Raw genomic sequence first — 25,878 nt, forward strand, 5'->3', positions numbered from 1 at the left:
TAAAATATGTATTTTTTTGGTAGAAAAAAAAATTAATTACATTATCCTCAAATTTTCTTATATGTACAGTTATTTGTATAAATTTTAAATAATTATTACTAACCCCTAAACTCTAAAAAAAGTTTTTTTTTATAAAAATAATTAGGTATTCCTATTGAACTATATAATTTTTTTAGATCAAAATATATTTTTAATAAATTCAATTGACTTCATTACTACATAAGTTTGAGTTTTTTTTTAATACTTAAGTGTATATTATTTTCTAATTTACGAGTGGAAAAATATAAATAATTTAAAAATTATATAAAAAATACAGTTTTACTATTTTTAGCTAATAAATAACTTAATAAAAATATAAACCAAAAGTTTTTAAGCCCATTTAAATTCACCAACTCTAAATATCATTATAAATTGAATTAATATTTAGTCAACGTAAGTAATTCTTTCAACAATGAGTCAAAATTTCTTAACAGGTCCACTAAGAGTAATTTTGGATAGACGATACGTTTATCTCTGGTTAGTGTAAAAACAACAGTGGCGATGAGATTAGATATTGTAGTAATACTGTAATGTAAGACAAAAAGAAAATTAAGCATACTGTACTGAATATAAACATTAATCCGAATGAACTCTAAATTTCATTATATTAAATATAAATCTATTTAAAGGGAGAATCTAAAAAGGCAAAAGGGAGATTTGATCGTTTGATAAAATTTTGTAATTATATTTTTAGACATCTTCAGCATAAAAAATTTACCTTGACCTCCGTAATTTATATTTTTAACTTTTTTTAATAGTACAATGATTAAATACATCTTTTAATAATAAATAGATTATTTTAATTAAGTTCTTATAATAAAGTGACTTAACAAGTACTTTCACCTTATAATATAAAGAGGTACAGAGAAAGCAAGTTAAGGGCTAGTTTGGATGGCGGTGTGTTTACCTCTGGTGAGGTTAAAAATAGCGGTGGCGGTGAGATTAGTTACTGTAGCGGTGAGATTGCATACTGTAGCGGTGAGATTAGAAACAATGGTGGAGTGTGTGTTTCGATTCAAACGCTGCTGTAGCGGTGAGGTGAGAATAAAAAATAACTATTAAGGACATCATATTAGAATTGATATATAATAGAAGTTATTTAAATTATTTTACTTTTTTAAAGTTATTAAAATATGTGAATTTATAAATTCATTTAATAAAATATTAAAATGTATCTTCCAATATTTTAATGAATTATATAATTAATTTAAATTATTTATTAGATAAAATGATAATCATTTTTAATTTTTTATAGTTAAATATTTTTTTATAACAATGATAAATATTATTTTCACAAATAGTAACATTATACTTGGATCAAATTTTGAAGTATCTAAACGGATGATTTTTAATAAAAATATATATAGTAACATAAGACATAACAAGTTTCATTGTTACTAGAAATTAGGTTATGATACAAAATGTTTTTACAAATATGGATTCATTAAACTAGTTGCAATGGTTTCCATTAACATCGTGATTTCAAGGTCACTTTCTCTGTTAGAAAAACTCGATTCACCTCTGTCAAATTGGCTTGAAGAGACTGGCATGTCGAGTATATTCTCAAATTCTCGAAAATCCTCATCATTTGACCAAGCATGTCTTCGAATGTAATTACGCAAAACCATTGTTGCAATAACTATTAAAACTTGCTTGTCGAATGAATAACTTGGAATATCTCTTAATATTGGCCATTTTTTTTCACACTCCAAATGTTCGTTCAATCACAGAGCGTAACGAATAATGGACATGATTAAAGATTTCTTTTTTTCCAGATACTTGATGATTACCTCGACGAAAATCAGGTAAATGATATCGTTCCCCCTTTATGGACCTAGAAAACCTGCTATTTGTGGATATCCTGAACCCACAAGATAATATTTTCCTACAAAAAAGTAAAACATAATATCAAGTTTAAAAATAAATTAAAAATTTTAATATTTTTTTATGCAAAAAGTAATTAAAAATTTAAAGTTCAACCTGGTGGAGGGTGTGGAAACTTCAACTATTGCTTTCTAAGTGCTTGCAAAAAAAATCTACTATCATGTGTTGTTCCTTCCCAACCAGGAAATGCAAAAATGAAGCACATGTTGAAGTCACAAACTGTCATAATATTTTAAATTGGTTCACATTTCTGTCCGATATAAGGTATTTGACAAGAAGGCGAAATGCATGCTTTTATGTGTGTTCCATCTATGGCCCCAATACAATCCTTTAAAATAAATACAAGTAATGAGATAAAAGTTAGAAATAATTATGTTTTAAAAATATAAAGATTGTGTAAATTTTACCTTAAAGTGAGGCCAATATCTTGTATCATGTCGAATATGGTTCGGTACTTCCTCGAATTGACCTTCAATGGGTTTAATCGTGTCTATTCCCATTCGAGCAAATATATGCAACATATCAGTAAAAATTCGACTAACAGTTTCCCCAAATCGTTGAAATCACTCTGTTGCATTTAAATTTGATTCTCTATTTCCAAGAATGTACAATGATAATGCTAACTTCTCCATCGCTGATACTTTCCCATTATTTAAGCCATAATTTGTTTTGCAAATCATGCAACAATCTGTGAAATATATTTTTTGGCATCCTAAAACTAATCATGCAACGATCATCGTGCCAATTTAAGACTTCGTCCACCCACATTTGACCTATATAATTTGAATCTATATGCGGTTGCATAGTGAAATAAGTTTCATGGTGTACCAATACACTGCTTAACACATATTATTCCTCTTCATGATAATTGTTGTGATCAACTTGGGTAACAATTGTGGCTATTCTTCGTTGAGCTTCTTCACTTAATTCAGAGGTATCATAATTCATATCAAAACTATTATACATATTGTTGAATTCATCCATAACCTGAAAAAGTAATCAAATGAAAATAAATTAATATTTCGTGACATTCTATACAATGCAGAAACTTGATTAAAAGCATAGCATAAAAATACCAAACATAAAAAGTATCATACATTAGTTTTACATATAAAAAAGTAGTATAGTTATATTACAATAATAATTCTAAGGAGCTTATGGTGGAGGTGGTTGATGGTATGGTTGGGAGGGAAATGAGGATGTTGCTACCAAGGACGAAAATGATGCAATTGGATTTTGTTCAGCATACTCACGTCGAAGCCACCAAACCCTATCATTTGGATCTAAGTTCAAAAACACTTCTCGTTTCACCGGTATTTGGAACATTTTGGTGGCAAAATAGTACAATTCATCTTTTTTTGGAATTTCATCTCCTAAAGCACGCAAAGCATCCATTGCATTTGAAATAGTATATTGAGAGTGAGGAAAAATAATTTCATTTACTGACTTCCTTAGACTAGCCATACTCTCACACAATTTCTCAATCTGAGTAGTTAATGTATTTCTTGATGATTTTCTACTTGAACTTGATTTTTTTCCTTTACCGTGTACAGCCCCAAGTGTTTGCTTTCTTCGATTAAAAATTTCATGAGAAGGGTTTGATGGTACCTCATCAGGAGGAATACCTTCATTCTCGTTACTATGTTCATCTGAATCACCAAAACCCTCATTAGGTGCATCATCTCCCATAGGAACCCCACTTGGAAGAACACCAGACGAAGGTGCCCATGCGTTCTCTCCAGTGGCTACAATGCCAGCAAACATTTGCCACATTAACTCATTCAATCGTGGTTCAATTCTTTTCTTCTTAAATCCTTTAAAATCAGGATTTCCTTACATAACGTGTTAAATGTTAAATGTTATACTAAGATTTTTATAATTGTAAATTATTAATTTCAACAAACTTTATGCATTAAAATAATGTTAAAGTTAACACTAACCTGTATTTTTGCAGCCCACCATTCTTCGGTAGCATCGACCGTCTTTTTAGTTGGACACCATCCAATACCTGTAGATTCCTTAAGCAACTCCTTTCATAACCTCCATTCCTTTTTTAATGTATCCCACTTATTTTTCAATTGAGGTTTTCCATAATTTTTTGGTGTTTTTGCTTAAAAAAGAGCAATGACATTTTCCTATCCTTTTGAGTTTAGATGAGTTATCGATCTATTACCAGCATTGGCTTCATTATTGGACTATTAATAAGTTTATGTTTTTGTTACTCAATTTTAAATAATTATAAGATAGACATTAAACTATTTAATTATTTTTTATTTAAGTCAACAGGTTGTTAAAATTTTTTTAAGTCAAACTAGCAAGCTCAAAGTGACAATTCAATGATTGGTACAATGGATTAATATCTATTGATGAGTAGAATAACATATCATAAGTTCAAGTCTACCTGATATCCAATGGTCAGTGTCAGAGACTAGAGAAAGAAATTTTTGTTTGGATATTGATTTGCAGATTCGTAACATTCAAAACTATTTTATAAAAAAAAACTAAACTATAAAAGAGAAGTGAAAAGAAAACTTTCGATTGATGCAAGCGATGCAAATGAGGTCATATAATAATAATTTTAACATCCCAACAACCTAATTGAAAGCATAAACTTACTAATAATTTTGGTGACCGGAATACAATTTACCCTTCTTTTTTAATAGTAAAAAGGATTTGATTAAACAATTTAATAATATAGGGACTTAGAATGTAATTTCACCTTCTTCACTCTACTCTCCTTTCCTTTATTAGTAGTGATCCAAACATAGGGTAATTCAATGTGTATATTCTTGTTTAAGAAGTGAATGTGAGAGGGGTAACGTCATTTTGAGAGCAAAGAGCCCATTCATCTCCCTTAAGCCTCGTTTCCTCCTCGAAAACCCTGCTTCTTCATTTCCCATAACAATGGCGAATAATTTCTCTAACTCTCCTCCAAATTTGGATGACGGTGAACTTTGGCTACCTTCCGATATCTTCGTCCACGAACCCCCTTCCAAATTCAACCCCCACCTTCACCACCATCACCTCCCTTTCACTTGCTTGGATGACTTAGCTCCTCGTTTCGCCGCCCTTTCGCTTCCTAAGCATCACCAGAAACTACCCAAAGTCACCAACTTTCAGGTTCATTTCTTAACCCTCGCATGGCTTTATGCTTTTGTAACATTCCCTTTGTTTGTTTCTCATTTGTTCTTCTTCTTGCTCCCCCACTTTGCAGAGGCTTGAAGAACCGGTTCGCTACGGTTCAGTTCATGGGGCTGGCTTGGGTCAAAACTCGCACGGGTTCAGAAACGGTCCATTTCTTGCTGGGACTAAACCGGTTTATGAGTTCCAGTTCTTGAAACAAACTCTAGCTCAGGTACATTTAAAGGTTCTAATGCTTTTATCAAGTTATGAACCGTCCTTTCACTTTTCAGTGCCTTTTTTTTTGGTAATTTGTACAGTAATGATGGGATGTATTAAAGCTAAACAATGGGTTGTCACTTGTCACTATTTATGTTCTGTAGGTTGAGAGCTACGTTGAAGCCAGGGTTAGGTCTCTGCAAAGGCAACAACAAAACCGGCTTTTTCAAAACCGGGGTTTGCCATTTGAAGCTAATGGTTTTAATAATTATAAATTGGGGTTAGGTGGTGGTTTGGTGAGAGAATCTGGTGGCACTGGTGTGTTTCATCCTCGTATTGTGAACACCCCTTTTGATTCCACAAAGAAACAAAGTAAGGTCCTTTTTTGGTTTTTGCATGAAAGGTAAAAGGAAGTATTGTTAAAGACAAATGGTGGTGTGTCTGTCTCTTGATACGGTTTTTCCAGGTCTGACAAAATTTTCAGGCTATTAAAAACAAAGGTAAAAGATGATGATTATGATAATGATGAGTACAAATACAAATGTATTGTTGTGTATTCATGGAAATGTTTTGTATAAAGTTTCATATTGTATATAGTTTAGTCAGTGAACTTACTATTCATGTAACTTAGGACTTTGGAATAATCATTATGCTTATAGTGTACCTGCAAATTTTCTATATCATCTCTAACAAGGACTTTATATTGAAAAATATATATTGGAAGGACTTTATATTTAGCAGGGACTTTATATTTAATCTTTGACAGGTATGAGAAATAGACAACCCCAAGAGATGAAGAAATCCATGAAAAGAGTTGGTGTTGTGAAACAAGAGGATTGCTATTATAATCTTCCACCAGAGATGGGGTTTCACAGGGACCGGACTTGGTGATTTGCCATGATTGAATAAGAGAGGATGAAGATAGAAGGTGAAATAAACTTTTGGGTTTTCAGTCAGATCTTTGAAGGAAAATGTAGGGTATGATTTAGGTTTTGTAGAGATAAATAAATGGTCCTGTGGGAGAATTGAGTTGACTTAGGTATTTTGGGCATCTTTTTTTGTAATATGTTTTGATGTAGCAATGGTAGGAAAATTTAAAGCTCTTTTACTTGAGAAAAGACAAATTGATATTGGCTTTGCATGTTGAAAGCATTTTTGCTTTTTATGTTTTTGGGTTGGGGTTGGGGTTTCCTATTGTTGATGAAAAGACAAAGCAGTGAGAGCATTTAATGGCTTCCTTTTGCAGGGAAATAGTACTGTCATGGGTATGTAATTTTAACCTAAAATGTTCAAATATATATAAAAATATTTTAAATAAATTGATAAAAGAAACCAAAAGTGCTTTGGTTCAATGTGAGGTGGGGTCAATAATCCTTTTTTTTATCCTTGTTATTTTTGTTTAATGATAATAACTCATTCCTAAAAAAATCAATTGCAACATAAAGGACTAAAAGCCCAAATGGATACAATAATAAGTCCAAGGGCTAAGTCCAAATTAAATCAATAAAAACTTTTATATATTGGTTGGTACATATATTAAATATTTTTCAAAAAAAATTATAAATTCAAAATAGTATTATGAATCGAATCATTATCTTTTTAAGAACCAAAAAGATTTGTACAAAAAAATAGATGCCAAGAAGAGCGAAAAATCTTGGATGCATAGTGGGTCTTGAAGTACTATTTTTGCATCCCCGACTAAATCAACCCACATTAGGATTAATTGTTAATGGTTGGTTGAGTTTGATAGATTCACTCTCTTAAGCAAGAAGTTCTGGTCTTAAGGGGATAATATCAACCACTTGATGTCCATCCAAGGCATCCGTTATGGTTACTTTGTACCCCTTTTTCTTTTCATATGATTTTGCTTACTATATCTGATGCCATAGCATTATAAACATTATTGTTACTTTTGTCCCCGTCGGGACAAATCTGCCCCTCCCTTGTTTTTGCCTACGTACATGGGATATTTTAAGAAACGAGCATCCTTATTACTAGCACGCTATGGGGAAATAATAGGAAAGGTACCACTAAGTTGGGAAAGGAGAGAAAGAGAGTCCGGAGTAGTGAGAACTTTTAAAATTAGCATAACAACAATTTTAACCCTCAATATTTATATATTGTATAATTTGATTATTTTTGCAGTTTTACTTCTTTTTTTTTGTGATCCTTTCACCTAAAAACCTAAATAAACAAATTTATCAACTAAATTTGATAAAGAATATATCAGAAATGGAAACATCAAAAAATATCATAAAGAAAAATAAAACTGCAAAAAGGCCAAATTACACAATTTGTAAATGTTGGGTGTTAAATTTTTTGGAATTAAGATATAATTGACACAATTCATAAATATTGAGGGTTAAAGTTGCTATTATAACTATTTTAAAAGCTACCAAGTTAGCTTCCCATTAGTAATTTAACGGTTGGTGACCAAAATGAAAAAAGTGAATAATTGTGTGATCATTTTATAACTTTACTAATAATTGGGTGACTATTAGTGGAATTTACCCAATTCCCATTGATAGTTGTAGAAGTCTCTTCCAAAAACTGGCGACGTTTCTTAAAGAAAAACTGCTGGATTTGAATCAAAATAAGCAGTGAAACGGTGAATGCCCCCATTTCATATTTCTCCACTGTATTTTCTAAATCACTGCATCACCATTAAAGCTATCTGTTAGTAAAAACCATTCCCGCTTCTTACTTAAAAATTCAACAACATTGCCAAACCATCATCATACAAACAAGGGACCAACTCAACTGTTGAAGTTTTCCAAGGTAATTACTATCCCTCTATGTTTCTTCTTCTTCTTCAATTGAAAGATGCGATCAAATTTAGACTTTGATTCCCTTTTCAAAGTTTCCTGAGAATGGGGTTTAATTAGTTTTCCATATATATATTTTAAGTTAGCATTAGTGTGGTTGAAAGTGTGCAGGAAAGGGTTATGGCGAATCGGGAACCAAAGTCATATTCAAGCAACTTACAATTGGCACTTACAATACTTGGCACAGCCACTGGCATGATCGTTTTAATAGTAGGAATCACCATGGCATCAAGATATGCACCAAAACCACAACAGCAACCATTGATACTCAAAATCCATTCAATCACCATGTCAGGCCTTAACGTATCCTGTTTCTTAACCGAGATAAGATGGAACGTAACGGTGTTGTTCGCAAACCGGAACAGCATGTTAGAGATGTCCATACACAGTTTCGAGAGCTCGTTGTATTACAATTACAGTAACCCAATTTCGTGTGCTGTTGTGGAAGCAATGCACCTTGGGCCAAAGAAGCAAAGGCTAGTGGAAATGCAGTTCAACAGGGCTCAATGTGGGGAAGAACAACCATATGTTGATGATTGGGTGTTGGAAAGGATAAGGAAAGATGAAATTAAAGGGGAAATGAGCTTTGTTGTAGGGATGAAATTGAGGGTTTCGTATCGAACAGGTATACTGGGATGGGATTATGATTTGAATCCTCATTGTCCTAAGCTTGATATGCAGCTTGTACCAAGTACTGGTAATGGTGGAATCATCTTTGATCACCCTAAGGTATGCTTAGTTCCATTATGAAATTCATAGTTGATTCTATCATTGATTTTTTTACATGTACTGGTCGATTATTTTATTTCCAATTTATCCACTAAGAAATCATTTTGGTATTTGTATGTTCCATTTAAATAATAATTTCATTATCTAACGCCTTATAAATGTAAGTAACGATTAATGAATAGCGAAAACAATTGCTTTGTGTTATTTCTTTTAATTGTTCTATGCTCGAGGGTGAGCAAGAAGTTGTTAAACCAAAAAAATAGAGACAACTGAATTGATTTAACTGAAATAAATTAGTTTATTTGATTTACTTAATTGGTTTAAACATTTAGTTGATCAATTATCGCATCTAAGCCAAATAAACTATTAGGTATTATATAAATTCAACCCCATCCATAGAGAACTAATAGCAAAATACTCAATATTCATGTAAATCAAGTAAAAAAATTACCTAATATAACCTAATCTAGCCTAAAGGTGTTCATGGGCTGGATCGATTGATGCCAAGTTCCAAAAGAAGTTTCAAGCCCAAACTTGTTTTTAGATTGACCTGACTCAATTAAAAAATTTGTCTTACGATTTAAAAAATAATAAAATATTAAGAAATAGTTTTAATTTATATTTCTTATGCTTTTATAATTAAATTTAAATTTAAAAATATTTTTATTATTCAAATTCAACTTAGACTACACCAATCCGATGTGTAAAAGTACTTGTCAAGTTCAGGCAGGCTAGTCAGCCCTTGGATAAAAGAACACTCTTAAAAAATCAGGTAATTATCTGTCAAAAGAAATGGATTTTAACAAATTATCAAAAGCTTTCTCATACCATAAGTTACACTCAAGTTATCTTAATGAATTTATGTTATGTTTTGGTCATTTAATTTGAAATAAGTTGCAAGTTAATTAATAAATTTAAGTTATTTGAAATTTTTAGGATTTTAGATATCTCTTTATAATTGTATTTCAATAATCTCTTCACTTTTCAACTTCCTCCCTTTCAACTTTATAGTCTAGTTTTTCTTGAAATAGCATAAAAGTCTACTAATTTAAACCCAAAGCCCTAGCAAAAGAAGCTCCCCGATCTTTGCCCACTGTCGTTGGATGATCATCTGACGCCAATATGTTCCTCTTCTTAACATTCTAGATTGTGCTGCCACCACTTGAAACTCTTCAACTTACTCTTGACCAAATCTTAGCTTTTGTAGATCTTGTTTAGGGCTCTCGAAACAAGATACTTTTTTTCTTCCTTTTTTATTTGTTTTGTTTTTTTGTTAGCTTTGATTGTGGTTGCGGTAATATTTGGTTGCTAGTTTGAGATAAGGGTGTGTGAATAGTTAGCTTGTGGATTTTCTAAGGTTGTGGTTTTGATCAAACGAGAAATGATGAGGGGATTAAGAATGTATGATTTTTGAGATTGTTGGGTTAAAACTTAAAAGTGAGGCATGAGATTGACTAGGGTTTGGGATTTGAGTTGTTAATACTATTTAGATTATCGAGTTAGGGAGTAATGATACAAAGATTGAGCGACAATGACGTAAACTTATAAATTTATTAATAGTTTAATGACCAATTTATAACTTTTTAAAAATAAATGCCAAAAATGTAGAATTACTAATAATTGAATAACCTTATTATAATTTACCGTAACAAATTAAATTTCCAACGGTCTGGTCTCTCTCATAGACGTAACTTCGTTGTCATAACACTAATAGTGTTGGATTCATGCTTGCGGTTGAATAGGCATTGAATATGAAGTGTGGGAGGGACCCAATAGCATATGACACATGAAAACGTTCCATTTGATCATAAAATTTGCCCAATAAATTAATTAACAGATTAATCCATCGTATTATACTAAAACACATGTACACACAGCTTCCTCACATTAATTGTGGAACTTTTGTCTTTGCTTTTTGAGCACAAAATCCAAGGACCTTCAAAACCCCATCTTCAATAATTGAATTATTTTCAATTAATTTAAATTTAATGTTACGTAAAATCAATTAAAATATTATTAAAGTTGGGTAGCATCACACATGACAGTTTAAATTGAAAAAAATAATTGATAAAATCTACACATAATTTACATAACTTAAAAATTAAATTTAAATACACAAAAATTTATTAATCATTTAATAACTTTTATATTATAGTAAAAAGAATTATAGGTGAAATAATCCTTATTTATAGGTTAAATAAGGATGGGTTGAGTTGAATTCTAAAAAAAAAATTATAAAAGAAATGATTTGTCTAGATTTAATTTATTTAACTCCAATATAAAAAGTCATTTTATTGTTTAAAATAGGGTGATTTATTTTTTTTTCTCTATTTCTTTTTCAATGTTAACCTTTAAAATTTAGTTAAATTGTTTTTCTTTAAATATAAAACCTAACAAGATTGTTAGAATTTTAATACAACTGTGACATGGTTGTTCGCATGACTGTCCACTTATACTTCATAAAAATTAAAAAATATATATATATAAACTATTAAAAATTAAAAAAAAGTTCATAAAATTTTTAAAAATTATTCATGTCAGCAATGAAGTATGTAGACTGTCATGCGGGTTGCCACTCTAATATCATTAAAACTAAATTTAAAGATTGAAGGTCAAAAAGATAAAAATAAAAATTATGACCAAAGTGATAAAAGAGTACATATTAGAGACTGAATTTATCATTACTCCATAAATATGTACATTATACACTATATAATATGTAGCATCTAATTACTAAAATTACAGGATCAAAGTTATGCACTTAAAAACTATTATACACTCCATATAATATATATAACTTCTAATTATCAATCAGCTTGTGGTGTAATAGTATAGGACTTCCATTAAAATGAAGTACTAGTTGATATATATTGAGGTAAAATGTATTAAGAGTTGCTGAGTGGTGTTTGGTAGTGCTAATTACAGATTATCACTGAGATGGTTAAATATTGCCACTGAGGTAATTAGATACTTGTCTTATTTGGTTTGACAATTTAATTGAGAAATTCTACAAACTTATTTCTGTGCTGTTTTATTAGAGATACTTTGTCCATCTGTGAAAAACCAATCCTTGGTATATGGAGATTGGATTGGATTCATGTGAATCAAATCAACCTTTGAAACATGTAGGATCGATGAAGATCATGAAGCTGTTTTGGAAATTAGATCTTCAATTGATAATACTTTGATTTTTGAGATTGTAAAAGTTATATTCAAGGAGTTATGTTTGTATTCACATAGGTTCTATGTTAGCAAGCTGAATAGGACATATGTTTTGGGGCCTGTATAGGTTTCGTATGAGAGCTTATTGAGTTGATTCTAATATGTTGTTTCGTGAGAGAGTGCATATTGTTCATTAAGTTATAACCCCCTATGCTTGACCCGATCACCAGGTCCGATTTAAGGGATGTCACATTCATTGTCGGAGCAACTATGATAAATTCACATTTAAAATTATGTAATTTTATTGATAAAATCAAATAATTATACATTCAACATGTAATACAATCATTCTTGGGCTTTGCATGAGTATACTGAAACTCTAAAGCTAAATTGAAATCGAAATCGAAAAAGGACTAAAATGAAAAGTTTCAAAATTCAAGGTTGACGTCTTGACGTGAGGGAGTTCCTCGTCACGCCATGACTTGGAACTCAAGCTCGTCTCGATGACAAGCACATGATGTTGCAACGTGATCTCCTTGTCGCAACGATGTTCAAACGATGTCGCAACGTCACTAATTGTTTCTACATTTTCACATTCCCAAAACCTGCAATTTAAAAGCATAACCATGTAAACCTATTTCAATTTTATTTTAGACCAAATGAACATTAACTAAACATTTTTAACATAACCAAAACATATTCAAAACTTCAATTTTCTATACAACCAATGCCAACAACCTCAATAGCCTTAACTAACATATACATCAATTTCATATATTAATCAAAATATGGAAGTCCTAAGTTACACACTCATATGTATATGCATCAAACGTATTCCATTCACATGCTGTAACCAAAAAACACCTAATTCACCAAGAGCATAACATTTACAGCACTTTTGAACATTTTAATTCATGCTCAAGGTCTATTCACAAACAACAAACTAAATTGCCATTCTATAACTTAACATAACAAACTTAGAAGAATATCTACTTAATTAGGTACTAAGTGACTCAACCTAGGTACATGCCCTCGTAATAGAAATAAGACGATTACAAACCCTGCGTAGCACAGGATCATTGTTTGGATGTTGAAATCGATACTTAGAAAGCTCGAATTAAACCTGATCTGCGCACGGGAAAAACAAGTCATACACTGAGTAAAACACTTAGTGCTAATCTATGATTTGAAAATAATTTAAACAAATGTAAGTTAATCCATGCGACTATTTTTAACTCAACATAAAAGAATGCATGTGTAATATATTTTATGCTGATCATCTTCCTGCATAATTTAATGTGCTCATAATCATGCTAACACCCAATTCTATATGCATACAAATATATATGCACATACTTCTCTTTTCATACCACAAATTTATGTCATTCCCAGGCCTATGAGCTCCTTAATACACAATCGGCCCCCAAGCTTATTTTCAATTCAATTCACACTTATATGTCCACAGCATATATCTTATCACATGTTCTTTAAACAATTCATTCATTTACAATAAAGATGGTATCACATTATCACATTTTAATCACACAAATATATGTTTCCTACTTATACTTATTATATCAACTAGTCAAACATACATGTGCCTCTAATCATGCTTATCATTGGTTTTCTTTATAACATAAATAACGTTACGATGCTATAATGCAGTCACTCCATCAAATATACATACGCATATTTTCAAACATAACTCAATCATAGCTATTAATCAAGTAAATACATACCTCAACTCATGTTTATGATCACAATCATTTGGTACATTTAGCCGCCTATTTAAGCATGAATTGAAGCAAATTATGATAGCATAAACTTTACTTTTCAATTAACCAATTCAAGCATAAGTCATTCTTATAACTAAAATGCAAATCGACTTATATAATTAATCGTATAAACACTTTAATTTTAAAAAAAAGATAATTATGCTATTTGTTGCCTGTTTCATTTTGTCTTAAGATATTCTGACCTCACCGTTAACTACGAACATTAATTCTTTCATGAAATGGTATTAGTTTCAAAACTAATAAATTATAATCAACAACCAAACAGAAATGTCTACTTTATGATGAAATTCCTTTAACCTTAATATTTGAAATGTTCATATTTCGCTATTTACCCGATCGAATCAAATTTACCTTTGTATGTATTCTACAGAGACCTCAAACTATCAATTCATCAAGTAATATATAATATTTCAGCTCGATTTCATACCAATTTCTTGTATCAGTTAAGTTATGTAGCTTTCTATTCTTTTCAATTTAATCCTTGTCTCAATCTTCAATTCTAGCCATAACATTTCACTTAATAACTATTAATAGCTTACCTCAATGTTGTATAATATAGTATATGCAGTAACTAAATTAGTTACCTAAACATGGAGGATCGATGAAGATTATGTAACTATTTTGGACATAAGATTTTTGATTGATTGTACTTTGATTTTTGAGATTGTAATAGCTATTTTCAAGGAGTTATATTCGTATTCACATAGATTCTATGTTAGCAAGACAAATAGGATACATGCTTTGAGGTTGGTATAGGTTTTGTATGAGAGCTTATTCAATGCATTCTAGTTAATTCATTAATGAACAGTTTTTTGAGATAGTGCATACGTATAAATATTGTTAAGTGTTTACTGCCCAAGTTCTTAGGGGGAGGATTTGGTGGTGAGTGTTCTAGTATTTAAGTACAAATATGAGATCTCTATACTTGGAGAGTGATAGAATGTGAACCACTTGTTGTATTTGTGATTAAAGATAATGAAATTACTCACTAAGCCAGGCTCCATAGACTTAGGGAAACCGAATTGCATAAAAAAACCTTTGTGGTACTTTAATTTTGTTTGCACAGTTTTTCGCAGTGCTAATCCGTAGTGGCCACTGCAATTTGGAACTTCCATTACAATTTTGCATTTTAGCAGATAAGCAACTTGAGGTAGCAACAATATCAAATCTTGAGTTTGATCTTTGAACACAAAAGTTTTCAAGATCAAATTGATGGTTGAATCAGTTTGACCGATTCAACCGATTTATCCGGTTCAATTGAATAAATTATTAAAAATCATAATTTTCTTTAAAAAATAGATTAAACCGATTCAACTGGCTTGCAAATCAATTGATCTAACTCTTTATTTTTGATCAAGACCTCGAATTATTATTGATCCAGTCGGTCTAGCCTATTTCTGAAAACAATGTTGAAGACCCCTACCTCTTAATTATATATAATCTAATTATTAAAATTTAGAGTTGATAATCCTATAACTATATTGTATTAGTGTATTTTTGATAAATTCATAAATCATATTATATATTTCGATAGGATCACATATTTGTATTATATAATTTATATTGTTTTATGGGTTTAATTATGCTCTTAGTCTCTCTACTCTTTTGTCTTTTGGAATTTAATTCATTTACTTTTAATTTTAGTGATTTAGTTTCTTAAATTGTTTGATTTAAAAATTAGAAATCCATTGTTAACGTTATTAAATTTTTTATTAAATTTAAATATACTTTATCAATTGATACTATTAAGCAAACCTTAGATTAAACCTATTTTTTTTATGTTGTATGATGTTTATCCTGTGTAAGTTATGTTACATTCAAAATTATAGGATCTATCAAAACACTCTTTACAATATTGCTTCGTATCAATACACATCCTCGATGAACAAAACCCCCTCTTAGGAAATAGCAATCCTCAATGTGAACATTATTTAATACTTGTTATCTCCATTTTCACTCAACCTCATGCCTTTCCACTTTACTTTAATTTCATTTTTTAACAATCCGTACTACTTTAAATTCTTAAATAAGAAGAAAATATGTACTTAAATATACTTGAGTTCATATATTAATTGATTTAAAGCTCAATCCATCGTATGATTAATTTTTTTACTTTAGAGTTTAGATTAATTTATAATATTATATATGCGTGTCTCTGTTATGGTTTCAGAATCAAACTGATGGTCGAATCAGTCAGACCGTTGATTTTTAGATTATTAAAAAATAGAGAAAATCGATTCAATTAATTCAACTAGTCCAATCCCTTATTCTAAACCGATACTCCAATCAATCTATAATGGTGTGGTGGGTTGATAAGGTTGGTTGTAAAATCTCTTCCTTTCATTTTCCATCATTTCCGCTATTCTTTTTCCAGTTTGGAGTTTTGTCGCAACAAATTTCTCTGTCAATCAAAGACTTGGAACCTTTCTTCCTACTTTATTAGACAAACAATTAATTTCCTTGAAATTTATCGCTCTAATTTCATGTCTACTACACGCTCTGAAATTGTAACAGGAAAATATATATAAAATAATAAATTAATGAATGTTTATAAATATAAAAGATTTTTTTTTTGCATTTAATACATTGTATATAAATTTTAAATACGTTAGATGTTTATTTTTGTAAAAAAGAATAGTATTAAACGATTACATTGAAATAATTAAACTGGTGTAAAAATATTACTCTCGAATTGCAAAATCCTTTCTACTAAATTTGGTGGATCAAATGTTTGTTCTTTTTTTTGATAATAATTAAAAAGCTAACACTCCCTTTTAAGCTAGTAGTGATTGAAGTCCTATTATATATTCATAGTTCAAATGTTAATATTATCATCCTATAAAGAATTAATAATTATAAAAGTTTGAGATATATATACTTCAAAAATCAAAGGAGAAATGGGGTTTTAGAGGTTCAAAGAAGATTCATGGTGGGGACTTTGCAGAACAAACGTAAAGATGGGAATCAGCTTAAATGTCAGTGCCCAAAAGCTGACATTGGGGGATCCTACTACCCCCTATAAACTATTGTACATTGAACCCACCACAAATTGTCATCCTCTTAAAAGGGGGATATATACCCTTTGCTTCTACCACTCAATTTCCTATAAATTGATCTTTGTAGACCTTTTATTGTTTCTAAGAACCCTTTCTAACCTTTCATATTAAAAAGGATTTCATATGCTTTTATTCATATGAAAGTATCTAATAATAGAGGATTAATATGAATCAATCTTTCTAATAGATACTTTCAATTTTTTACTAAATTCTTACATTATTTTTAACCTCTTAAATCTTTAACTAATATACTTATTTGAGAAAAATATCATATATTTAAATCTATTCTATTGATGATAATTGAATTAATACTAAATAAGTCAACGTTGATAGATGAGAACAACTCGATGAAATTGAAATTACAAAATATATATGTGTGTAAAGATAAGTTGGATATATATATATTGGAGGTTGTTAAGATATCATGATTTCAAGCATTGAAAAGTCTGCCTAAGAAAACACTTTCACCTTTCTACTTTTTCTAAGTGGTACTTACATTTTCAATAATTTTAATCATGTAGTGCTTCCCTTGCTTTTCCTTTCGTGTTCTATGGGTAGATGCTTTTTCTTTGCTTTCTAATTATTTGGTATTTTGTATTTCTTGTTGGGTTAATTACTTTGGTTTACTGAAAGGTAAGGGTTTGGGTTTGTTTTAGTATACTTTATTTAATATTAATGTTAATTGAACATTCATACACACGACTCCATTTTATGATTTCACATTATTGACCACTTTGAAGACAAATTTATATATAATTTTCTTTAGAAATAGTAAAAAAGGATCCAATAAATATGAATTTGGAGACCCAAATTTAATTACATTTTCTTCACATGGTAGGTTCAAATGTGAAAAAGATCTTCTAAGCAACATTATTTTTTTGACTTTCATTCATTTAGTTACAACTATTTTTGGCTGGCCGACTACCCTAAATGAAGACTTTGATTTAATGATGAAGTTAATATTTTGTAAATTTTGAGATGTTAAGTTTAAGTTTCATTCAATGTAAATTATAGTAATTCTTAATTTAGGTTTTGTTTTGATTTATCTTGATCTAGATTTAGATATATGTATCATGCTATCGATATATGAACACTTCATAGATGATATGAAAAAAGAAAAAGAAGAGACACGAGGTGCATTCTCACCGATCGAATGGATTATTTATTTTTTAAACTCGTTAATTTTTGGGACTAAAAATAATAATCGAAAAATAATTTAAATATCAATATAAAAAAATTAGAGACAAAATTAAAAGAAATGAATATGGTTTGAGAGCTAGTGACGTAAACCATAATAAAAAGAAAAGAGTAATTAATCACATTCAATTAAGTTAGTTTGGTGGGTGAAATGTCATGATAATTTAGCTTTAGAAATAGATTACAAACTCTTTCTTGCTAAAACAGCATGAAGGGCTTTTTTTTATCTAAAATAAAAATAAATATTAGGTACTTTAGAATTTAAGATTTGGTGGTGGGGATGAGCCACGCATCAAATCATTATTTCTTTTCCAAGAAGGAAAAATTTTCATTCTAATTAACTATGTCTTAAGTTGTTAGAGAAATTATGATTTCGTTGATGTTAAGTAGTGTAGGTGCTATAAGGGAATGGTATAATTGTGTTTGTGGACTACTAAATGTTTATTCCTTTCAACTCAAACATACTAATCAAGTCAATTTAAAATTATTAGTATAATTTTTATGATATTTTTTAAAAAAAATTAACTAAATAAATATACTGAAACAAAATTCGGATTTTCATAAAGGCAATTCACTTTTAAAACATTAACATTCATGGAAAGGAGAAAGGCAAAGGGACATTCCAACTTGAATTTTCTTTCTCTCTTTTTGTGATAATCTTTTAAAATAACAATTTATAAACAAAAAGAGTCATATTTTTTTAATTTTATTTTATTCAACGAAACTTTAGCTTAATATTATTATTGAAATGTTAAAATTTGGACTTTGAATTTTTTTTCATAAAAAAATAGTATAAAATGATTATATTCTTAAAATATTAATGATGTAGAGAAACAGTATTACACTCAGCTATTAATATATTCCGTACTGAATTTGGAGGCTTCCCAAACAGCTGTGACCATATAATCGGCAACTTTATTTTGAGATCCCGAAACGTGATGAAATCTTACTTTTTAGTCTCGCTTGAGCAAACTGTGTATTAAGCGTAACTCCCCCAATTTACTATTGGCCGTTCCACCAGCTCAAGTTTTCTGTATCCATTTTCCCATGCTATTTGAAGATCTTGTAACACAGCTCTTGCTTCAACGTTAAAAATTGTGTCCTTGCCTATCTATAATGAAAAGTCACATAACCAGTTTGCATCAGCATCTCTAAACACACCTCCATCTATATGAAGGCAATACTCCATCGGTGTTGAGCTTAATCCATTCCCTCTTCAGTAGCGATCAATACATATATGAATTTTGTTCAAACATATTTCAATTATCAATATAATAATATTTTAAAATAATTAGAATTATTCAAATAAATATAATTATTCAACCGATACATATACGTAATGCAATGCACATTTAATTCCTTGATTCCTTAATTACGCTTAGAGTTTTTTCTTCTTCTTTTATCATATCTGTTTCTTTTGATAGAATGCTTAAAATTATCCATAATCCCTCCTCAACCCATAAATAAGAGATTAATATATTTCAGTACATTCGAACTCACGTCCTCCTACATTTACAATACCACTCATAAAAATAATTAGGGTGAGGTGTGTATATTCTGGAACCTCAAATAAAGTCGGTGGGAGTAGAGCTGGAAACTTTCCTCTCATCATAGCGTGGGTCTCTACGATTCTAAAAATCAAAACGTGTCTATCCATTTCACTTTTATTTATTTATTCTAAGTTCAATTTTTGATTTAAGCCAAAAAGCTCTATAATTCATAAAGTCAGTAATCTGCCTTTTTCTTTTTTATATTTTACCTTTCTTATTATTTTTGGTTTTTGGTAATTTATTATAAAAAAAAAGTGATTTCTCTTTTATTGTATTAAGGGTTATTTATTAATATCTTCATAGAATTTAACCACTAATTCATTCAAACAGCTTTTTCCCTTTAAACAACTACATATATATTCTCTTCACAAGATTTAAAATTATTGATTCCAATTTTATACTCCTTTTTTTAAATTCTGATCAATAAATACAAATACAATGATAGAGAAATTATAGAAAGATGTTTTTTTTTAAAAAAATTCTAATTTGTGTACAAGTATGTTTTTGGTAAAACAACTTTTCAAAAAAGAATCGAGCAATTTAATCCTCATTAATTTTGAAAGTGAATAAGTAAGGATAATTAATCACAATATTAATTTTTTCGCCAATTTTACATAAATTTAGCTGGTATAATAACAAATTTAGCTATTATAATTTACATATTCTACCAATTCGGTCATGATTTAACAATTTTAACATGCAATATTTGTGTCAATGTATAAATATTGAGGTTAAATTTATTGAATTCTTTTTAGAATCAAGACCAAATTAACAAAATATGTAAACATCAAGAGCTAAATTTGTTATTATATCAATCAAAACTATATACAACTGATGTCGTGATTAGTTGTCCTTAATTACTCGCTTTCAAAATTAACCATGATTCTTTTTATCAAATGAAAATCAATCGGGTGAATTAATTTCTCCATCATACAAAAAAAAGTAGGTAAATATAATTGGTTTCTTGCATAATTAGTAATTTGACAAGCTTCTAATCAAAATCAAAACATTATGAATTTTAATTTTCCACATTGAATTTTGTATCACCCTTCATCATCCATGAATCTTCATTATACTTATACTTTTCCACTATCAATTCATGTACACTAAAAAAAAAGAAAAAAGCATACACTTCCTTTTTATCACTCCCCTAAGTGCTATGGTATAATTAAGTTCAATCATTTATTATTATTTTTAATTACTGAAGTAGTTTATGTTCGGGTTTGTAGTTGTTCCCTTATCGAAAATTCGAATCCATTTTCTCTCTCCTCTTCTTTTATAAGATGTACAAGCACGTTCAAGTTCCCACACAAAGTTTATTTCTTTACACACCCAAAAAACAGAGAGCTAACTTGCTCTGTTTTTTCTCATCATCTTTCTTTCTCCCCCTAAATTCTCACTTCATATATACTTTATATCAACGATGTCGGTAAAAGAGTGCGGCAATCACGGGAAATACCGCCGGAAAATCTTCCGGCGAATCATCGCCGGCATCCTAATCTTCATTATAATCGTTCTGATAACAATTCTTCTCATATGGGCCATCCTCCGTCCCAGCAAACCCAGGTTCATCCTCCAAGACACCACCGTCTACGCTTTCAACGCCTCCACCCCTAACCTCCTCACCTCCAATTTCCAAGTCACTCTATCTTCTCGAAACCCCAACGACAGAATCGGCATTTACTACGACCGGCTCGACGTTTACGCCACCTACCAGAACCAACAAATCACCCTCCGAACATCCATCCCTCCAACGTACCAGGGTCACAAAGAGATCAACGTTTGGTCACCCTTCGTCAATGGGAATTCAGTGCCTATCGCACCGGAATATTCCGCCAGTTTAGGATCCGATCAGAGTGCCGGGTCGGTTTTCTTGATGATCAAGATTGATGGACGGGTGAGATGGAAAGTTGGGACTTTTATTTCCGGGAGGTATCATCTTTACGTTAGGTGCCCGGCTTTTATTACCTTCGGCAGCAAAAGTAACGGCGTTTCGGTCGGAGAAAACGCCATTAAGTACCAGTTGGTGACTAGATGCAGTGTTAGCGTGTAAGGTGGCTAGCTGAGGAAGAAGATGATGAAAGATAACGCCGTTAAGTATATCGTTTGTTTTACCTTGATATTAAGACAATTTCCCTCGTTTGTTATTTCACGCCGTTAAATTTTTATTTTTCTTTTTATTTGGACGATAAATTGTACATTTTGCTCTAGAATAAAATGGAGGAAAAAAATTAGCAAAATTTACAATTAAATATTTTATTTTCTAAAAAAAATTAATAATAAGAAATATTTTTCAATGAATAATTGAGCAATTAATGATTTGTTTTTCAAATATTGCTTTACTTGTTCTTTACTCTTCATTTCTTGGATCTTTAAATTTTGATTTTCTTTAAAAAAGGGGGAATATTTTCAACCTTAATTAGGATGTAAGTTATATTTAATAATATATATCTTGATTATTGATGTCTATAGCTATGATTAATGATTATTTAATCATACATTAGTAAAAATTAATATATTTTATAAATTTCGCATTATTCTTTGCCTATATATACATTTTTAACTTGAATTTATTTTTTATCTTTCGAATTTATTTTATTTTATTGTAAAAAAAAGTTTATAATTAAATTTAGGGTTAGTTTAGATGAACGATATGTTTACCTACTATTAATGTAAAAATATTAATGACAATGAAATTAATTACTATAATAATACTATAATATAAAAAAAAATAAACTAAATGAACTGCACCATTTTCCATTGTACACCCAAACCTAACCTTAGTTATCAATTAAGGTAGTGGGAAGCTTTAAAACAGAGCCTTCTTATTTGTTGTTTGTCATACATCAGAATTAAATGTATACTATTTTTTTTCCTTTTCCTTTTTCTTTATTTTTAACTCCATAATTTAACCCAATCTTCAATACTAATTATTATATTCACCTAATTTAGGTTAAAAATATCGGCATAAATTATAAAATTATACATGAATTTTAATTTAATATATAATTTGATATATGAATTTTAATTTGATGTAATTATACATATAAAATTTTAATTATGATTTAAATATATACATGAAACTTTAATTTTGATTCAATCAAGCACATTATAAAACACAAATACATTAATTTATTTTTATATGTAATATATAAATATAAAATAAAGCTATATCAATTTAACTTGATAAAAGTTTTAACTTAATTATAATCACACATATATATATACTAACAAATTAAAAAATTAGTGATAAAAATGTTCCAATTAATGTATGGATAGATGTAATTAAACTCAAAAAGACTAAAATTATTTGAGAATTTTGTGTGTTAGCAATATGTTTGAGCCAATGAGGGGATGGAATGGGTCTTTGTCACATGGAATTGTAGTGGTGGTCCTTTTCTTTCAACACAAGCTCTCTCTACATAATAATTTAATTCACATATATATACACTTACGTGTTAGAAAGGGACTTTTGTAAATGCCTACTCTCAATAGATTATCGATCCCTAGAGCTTTTAAATTTAATCAAAATTTTCATCCCACCCAACACAACATGATAATATTTTATATATTAATGATGGGAAGGGATAGTGTGAATATATTCACAACTCATTCCAATGTAGGCAATAAACCTTTTGTTCTTTTAACAACATTTTCACACCCTTTTTCCCATTTTGCTTGTGTTAATTTGTCAAATCCATCAAAGCTACTTGTTATAACCATGTGATTTCATTATTTTAGGGTTTGATAATAAAGAAAACTACAAGTTCTTACCTATAATTCATTAAATAAACCATAATTTCAAAATATAGTTAAATTGATGAGCAAAATGTTTAAATGTGTTTTAAGTCATTCCTTTCCACTAGCTCGATGTAGCAAAAGGGCTGTAAATTGCGTTGACTACCCACCCCATGGCCTGTTTAAACCAAAAGGAGGTGCTGGTTTCTAGTTTGCATGTTGGTGGGATATGTGATGTGATGTGATGCCCATTTGTGCGGGTAATTAGGCATGTGTGAGCTGAGATAATAACGGAATTCAATTGTTTAATTAATGGCTATATATATATATATATTATGGAATCAAAGACCAATTTCATTTGAGAATATTTAAGGTGAATCACAAATTCACATGGAGATAGAGTTCATGTTCATGCAAAGTCATTTTGCAGAGTTGGCATCTCCTTGGATATTTGGAACATCTCACCCTACTAGATTCATTGAATCTTAGATTACGTTTCGTAATAAAATTATGAGGATGTAAGATTATGAGTGAAATATGATATTATTTTGTTTGATTCATTTGGTTGAAATGTAAGATCCAAATGTTTAGTTGACGGAATGCAAGATTATCTGAAAACAAATTTTATTATATTGTCTTTATTATAAAATATGAACCCATTAAGCAAATAACTAAGTCAACTACTAAGAGGATGTTAAAGAGCAAATTAGTCCACCAAATTGTCAATCGTTCTATAATCTTAATAATTGGAAAAAAGAAAACCTAAAATCCTATCAATAAAAAAGGAATTTGATTCCAAGCCGTGATTTCAGTTAAATTTTCTATCGAAACATTAATTTAAATCACAAACAACAAAGCAAATAGGGTTCAAACTTCAATCTATAATAGTAATATTAAATTAATAAAAAAAGTGTTAGCAATTGTTCTTGATAAAATAAATTGCTCAACAAAAAAAATTGGGATTTGAAAATTGAAAAGTAATTGAAACGTACAAATGATACAACATAGAGGAAGAGATGACAATGGTGGCCATTGTACAAGGTCTCCTCTTTCTATCTTTCTCTCTATATACTCTCTTTAATTAATTAAATAAGGATTCATAACAATTGAGAGAACTTTCCTAAAAAAATAAACAAACGAGAGAACACATAACAATCAACAATACAAGAACTCAACAAACATGAAATCTATAGCATATATTGAAAAATGAAAAAGAAATCTCAATGCAATAAACCACAAAACAATATGAAGACACAACTAGAAATTAAAAATATTAGACTTACCTAACTGGAGACGAGGGTGAATGTCTAGGAAAGTGCGGAGTTAAAATTAGAAAGAGAATGTTAAAAGTTTTAATTTTCAAACTTATGAGAGAAAAAAAAAGAAAGAAAAAAGGAGATATTTTTATTTTTGTCTTAAAATATAATAAAAAGGATTATATTGATAAATATAATAAAAATAGAGGGTAATTTTATCTTAAAATTCAGATTTCGCCCGTAATCTTAAATTATTTAAAGAAAAGACCGTAATGAGATTACATCCTACATTACAAAAAGATTACAGGCCATAATGTTACATTTAGTGAACCAATGGTACTTTAAAATTAGGTTGGAGGCTTGAAATTTGACGTAATTTGTAAAAAGAATAAATATAATATCTAGTAGTTGATTTTGATTTCAAGTTAGTAACTTAAATTTTTTTGGTTTAAATTAGCATTCAAATTTAATTTTTGTCACACAATTTAATACTTTTTTTCAAAAATTTAAACCACCTGATGAAATTATTACATGTCATGTCATTAGTTAAATGTATATGTTATGTCAACAAATATTTTTTTAAATAAAAATTATAAAAAATCAACTTTTAAAAGGTTAAAGAAAAGAATTTTTTTAAGAAAATATATAAAATTAAAATTATAAAATAAAAAATTAGCTAATTTCTTTTTAAAATTCAAAATATTTACTATAATGACAAACTAAACATGTCTTTCATAAAATATATTTACTAGCATGAAATTAAAAAAAATTCTTCATAAAACATAACATTTGGAAATTTGTCATTAATAAATTTTGAATAAGTAACACAAACAAAACGTCAAATAAAACTCAAAATATCACTAAAAAGATTTTTGATCAACAACTTTTTGTTTGATAATTCTTAGTGCAAAAAATTAACACAATTTCATGATGTTTGTTACAATAGTTATATATAAATTATTGTATGTATATAAAAAGAGTGATAAATTATCGTGTTATTCACGTTAAACCTATTTTTGTACAAAAATAACATGTACCTTTTTATGTATTATAAATACAATGAACCAATTTGTCATGAATAAAACTATAAATAATAATGACATAATGATAAAATTTTCTTTAGTGAAATTTTATGTTGGTGACAATGAAAATTTGTCACGAACTTTTTAGACGTCATAAAATAGTTATTTCATTTATGACAAATTTTGAGCTTGTTGTATAAGTTATAGTTAATCTTTTTGGGTTTGAACTTGGTAATGGTTATTATATTGAAGCCTGAATTTTTTTTGTTTAAGTTAGTCTATGAA

General features: G+C 29.3%; 2 protein-coding genes across 3 annotated transcripts; both read left to right on the plus strand.

Moving 5' to 3' along the window:
* Window positions 1-4,690: 4,690 nt before the first annotated feature.
* On the plus strand, window positions 4,691-6,390 carry LOC107928151 (uncharacterized). 2 transcript variants are annotated; one of them, XR_001692564.2, is made up of 4 exons: window positions 4,691-5,043; window positions 5,138-5,278; window positions 5,427-5,762; window positions 6,029-6,166. XR_001692564.2 is itself a non-coding variant. In XM_016859337.2 (4 exons), exons 1-4 carry the CDS (start codon window positions 4,828-4,830, stop codon window positions 6,151-6,153), a joined length of 690 nt encoding a protein of 229 aa, XP_016714826.2. In that variant the 5' UTR covers window positions 4,692-4,827; the 3' UTR covers window positions 6,154-6,390. The 2 variants fall into 2 exon arrangements, 1 of the variants encoding a protein (XP_016714826.2); XM_016859337.2 differs by having other exon boundaries at window positions 4,692-5,043; window positions 5,427-5,634; window positions 6,029-6,390.
* Window positions 6,391-20,807: 14,417 nt separating this feature from the next.
* On the plus strand, window positions 20,808-21,829 carry LOC107928212 (NDR1/HIN1-like protein 1). Its single transcript, XM_016859396.2, has one exon. The coding sequence runs from the start codon at window positions 21,001-21,003 to the stop codon at window positions 21,628-21,630; it is 630 nt and encodes a 209-aa protein (XP_016714885.1). The 5' UTR covers window positions 20,808-21,000; the 3' UTR covers window positions 21,631-21,829.
* Window positions 21,830-25,878: the final 4,049 nt, after the last annotated feature.

This window comes from Gossypium hirsutum, chromosome D01, assembly GCF_007990345.1.
Source record: "Gossypium hirsutum isolate 1008001.06 chromosome D01, Gossypium_hirsutum_v2.1, whole genome shotgun sequence".
Taxonomy (NCBI): Eukaryota; Viridiplantae; Streptophyta; class Magnoliopsida; order Malvales; family Malvaceae; genus Gossypium; species Gossypium hirsutum.